Source organism: Morone saxatilis, unplaced genomic scaffold, assembly GCF_004916995.1.
Source record: "Morone saxatilis isolate NCDOM2014 unplaced genomic scaffold, NCSU_SB_2.0 Contig23, whole genome shotgun sequence".
Lineage (NCBI taxonomy): Eukaryota > Metazoa > Chordata > Actinopteri > Moronidae > Morone > Morone saxatilis.
This window is the reverse complement of record NW_023339796.1, coordinates 14,460,217-14,464,116: the sequence shown is the minus strand read 5'-3', so window position 1 is coordinate 14,464,116 and position 3,900 is coordinate 14,460,217. Positions and strand designations below refer to the sequence as shown.

Sequence of the window (3,900 nt, the reverse complement as noted above, 5' to 3'; positions counted from 1 at the left end):
TGTGTGTGTGTGTGTGGATGCCGTAGTAGCCCCTAGCTTCTCCATTCAGGCTCTGTTTAACATTCCTGTCTGCCCAACTCTTCCTGCTTTTACAGGGTTGCCATGGGGATGGGCATGCTCACACTGGCATTGACTAAGCTATGCCACTCCTGTTTCTACGGCAACACCCCAAGAATGTGCCCTTGTTTGGAATGATAGGAGCGCACGCAACACAACACACACACACACACAACACAGACACACACACACACACACACACACACACACACACAGACACACACAGCACACACACAGACACACAGCACAACACACCAGACACAACACACACACACACACCACATCAGACACACACACACAACAGACACACCGACACACACACACAGAGAGAGAGTCTGGACGAGTACAGTGCAGTTGCAGATTTCAATCAGTTGTTTATGTTGCCACTGTGCTGCCATATCGCTGAGTGCTGAAATCCTTTCAGCGCTGCAGGCCTTGAACGCACACAAGGTCCGTCGGCGCACATTTGAACTCAGAGACTGCAGATGGACTGCAGCAGTCGCTGTGCCTTAGTGGCAGCTCCGCCTCTGTTTTATGATTAGCTTTATGGAAACAAGCCGTGATGCAGATGCAGCTTGGTTCGCTACATTTCAGACATGTCATCTTCACTTGCCGTTCAGTTCAACAGTGGAGATGATGTACAGCTTAAAAAGAGGCTATTCGTTACGCCTCACGATATTTTAATCAGTTTTTATGTGTGCAGTGATGCAGCAGTAACCGCTTTGTGTGTGTGTCTGTGTGTGTCTGTGTGTGTCTGTGTGTCTGTGTTCAAGCGAGAAGCTGACTCTGCCCAAAATATCCATTTGTCAGTAGTGAGACTGTTTGTAAGGCAGAGGACTGACACAACTTGTAAACTGCAGGGTGATCAGGGACGGAAATGTTTTTTGAGATTGTGTCAGAGTTAAAAGCAGACACATGCGCACTCCCTTTATCGCTTTGACCTGTTATTGCGTGATGCATTAAATAACATGTTTTTCCAGTAGGGGGTGGGGAGGAATCAAGATCTTTGTCACTGGTAACATTTTAGTTTCTCCGCACTAAATATGTTGGTGAAATAGTAAAGACAGAACTCTGCTGCGAGCACATAGGGCCGCCATGATGTGAGACACAGCTGGAGTGGTGCTGCTAACAATGACGCTATGGAGCAGGGAAATGAATTCAACCAGCGCCATCATCCCTGATGTTAAAATCTTCCAAGGAAGAAGGAACTTGACATGTCTCAAACAGTATGCAAGCTTTAGGGTCGTCTGTGGGTTGTGCATTGATCTGAAGGATTTCATCCACTGCAATATGAAATATATCTGACCGTTAAAGTCATTGTTTAACTTAAACTTAGCATGTATTTCTTTATTTAAGTAAATGTAACTGCTGCTAATTAAAAGACATTACTGGCAGTCTGCAGTAATGTAAACAATGTAGCACCGAGACAAACAGTAATATATAATATAATAAAGATTCCCATCCCTAATTTGTAGGTAAAATCGTTTCCTCTGTTTGTGGATGTGGATAGTATGTTTAGAGAAGCCTGTGGCTTTTACTTTGTGCTCTTCCCATCCAGATCCAAATTCATTAGTGTGCCCACTCACAGCTCTCTGGTGAATGTTGAGTCTCCTGGGGGATTTTGCCATGCTGGTGATTTAAACCTGCTCTCCTTGGGAAGGGAAGTGAACTGTCAGGGTTTCTGTCTTTATGAGACCACTGTTATTGACTGCTGCTGCACTCAGACAATATCAAGTCTTACAGTATCATTCTGTTTTCCATGAATCATCTTTTAGAAGAGTCTCATTTGTTTTTCCTCTTATTATAATGGATATACAGATTTAATTAGTGGTTACTAAATCACAAAATGAATTTCAATTTTATATTAAGAGAAATACAAATGGGGAAATGTTGACTCATGAAATGATTGAGTTGCCCTCAACATATTATTAAAAATGTCAGTAATAAATCAGTAAGAAAAAGTAATCAAAAATAAATTGCACAATTATCAGTCATGCTCCATCATAAGACTTGTTTTCATTCCTGAACAACAGCCACTTGCACTTGTTTATACAGACTGCAGACGGATTTAAATGCACACATTGAGGCACGTCGTAGCAGCGCTCAAGCACTATATGTTTAAATTAAAGTGTGGTTGCATATCTGCAGTGATAAACACTACAGCAGTGAGAGGCCACCGGTCTGTTTCCGTTGTAAATGACATGTTTAATGTGTTTCCACAAACATACCCGAGTACAGTTGAACAATGGACAACAGGTTGACACTAATTGCTGCTCATTGAGCTTGACTAACCCGGCTAAGCCGACTAGCATGCTACAGCTGATAGACTGCTAAACCTTCCTGGTAAAATTTGCACTCTGAACTGAATTTTTGTTACCCGAGTGTAAGTAGTAGATAAACAGTAACATTTTGACAGTAATTGATTGGGTCACAGGGCGTACTGAACCGAGGCAGTCGCATACTGAACTGAACGTCCTGTACCGAACAGCTTGGGACAAACACACATACTGTTACACTCCTGTTTTGTGCCACATTAGTGGTGTTGTGCGGATATATGGCACCTGGCCTTTAGCCTACACTCACAGCAGACAAGGGCCAGTATTAAATGAAATATCTCTCTCTTTCTCTCTCTCGTGTATATTTTCTAAATGCATCTTTTGCATGTTTTTTGTTCTTGTGACCATTTATAGGGAGATTCAGCTGCTAAGAAGACTCCAACACAAGAATGTGATTCAGTTGGTGGATGTGCTCTACAATGAAGAGAAGCAGAAGATATATCCTTTCGTTGCTAAAAGAGGGTGTGCATCAGTTGACTTTGGTAGTTGACGGCTTTAGACCGTAAATGTTGCTGTTTGTAAGGGTTATTTCTATAAATGTCTTGGGTTGATAGTTATCAGCTATATAATTGGCTCATTTATTAAAGGATCTGTTTGTTTGGTTTGGCAAATCCCCCTTGACTCCTGACCTACGTATATGGTGATGGAGTATTGCGTTTGTGGGATGCAAGAAATGCTGGACAGCGTCCCAGAAAAAAGGTTTCCAGTATTTCAAGCTCACGGGTAAGTCTCTGTGTTTCTGTCCCTCTCCCCTCTCTGCTCCCTCTTTTTTTCAGTCTCTCTGCTATATTTAGTTTGAGCCTCTCCGCAGCCTTTGCTTCAAGCCTAAGTTTAGATCCAAATCTACAGGGCGTCTACTGTTACAATAACTGACCATAGATTGTGTGAATGTCTGGTCGCTGCTGGAAAGCCACTAAAGCTAAAGGACTACGTGATGAAGGTTTATCTGACCACAGTGATAAGTTGTTTGATATGCCAATTGTATTGAATGCTTCCACTCCTATTTTAACTATATTCATCAACCCCCCTGTTTATCTTTTTCAGGTACTTTTGCCAACTCTTAGATGGCCTTGAATATTTGCACAGCCAGGGAATAGTTCACAAAGACATTAAGCCAGGGAATCTGCTGCTGACCACAGACGGGGCACTCAAAATCTCCGACCTGGGAGTAGCAGAGGTGAGCTCGGGCTGCAGCATAATGGTGTTTACCCTCCTCCTCCTATGAACTTTATTTATTTTTATAAACATAACTTAGGGCTGCATGATTATGGCCAAAATGATAATCACGATTATTTTGATCAATATCAAGATCACGATTATTTCACAGCTGCTCCTTCTTGTTCATGACTACCTGACATATTTCAAACTGATCCACTGTCAAAAAAAGGACAGGTGTCCTGTTTTGTAGGTGCTTTTTTTTTTTTTTTAAACAATAGCTGCCAGTTTCACTGATACTTTGCTTCTCCTGTGACTAGCATATTTCAAAATTAAAGTTAACTTGTGTTTC

At 41.9% G+C, this 3,900-nt stretch overlaps 1 protein-coding gene across 3 annotated transcripts in view; it reads left to right on the top strand.

Annotated features, from left to right (window-relative positions):
- The window catches only part of stk11 (serine/threonine kinase 11), a 15,857-nt gene that overhangs the window by 5,116 nt on the left and 6,841 nt on the right, over positions 1 to 3,900 (top strand). For all 3 annotated transcript variants that reach the window (XM_035670600.1, XM_035670602.1, XM_035670601.1), the window contains 3 exons: positions 2,748 to 2,831; positions 3,027 to 3,116; positions 3,438 to 3,570. In XM_035670600.1, coding sequence (XP_035526493.1) covers positions 2,748 to 2,831; positions 3,027 to 3,116; positions 3,438 to 3,570 — 307 coding nt within the window. The remainder of the gene's footprint in view (positions 1 to 2,747; positions 2,832 to 3,026; positions 3,117 to 3,437; positions 3,571 to 3,900) is intronic.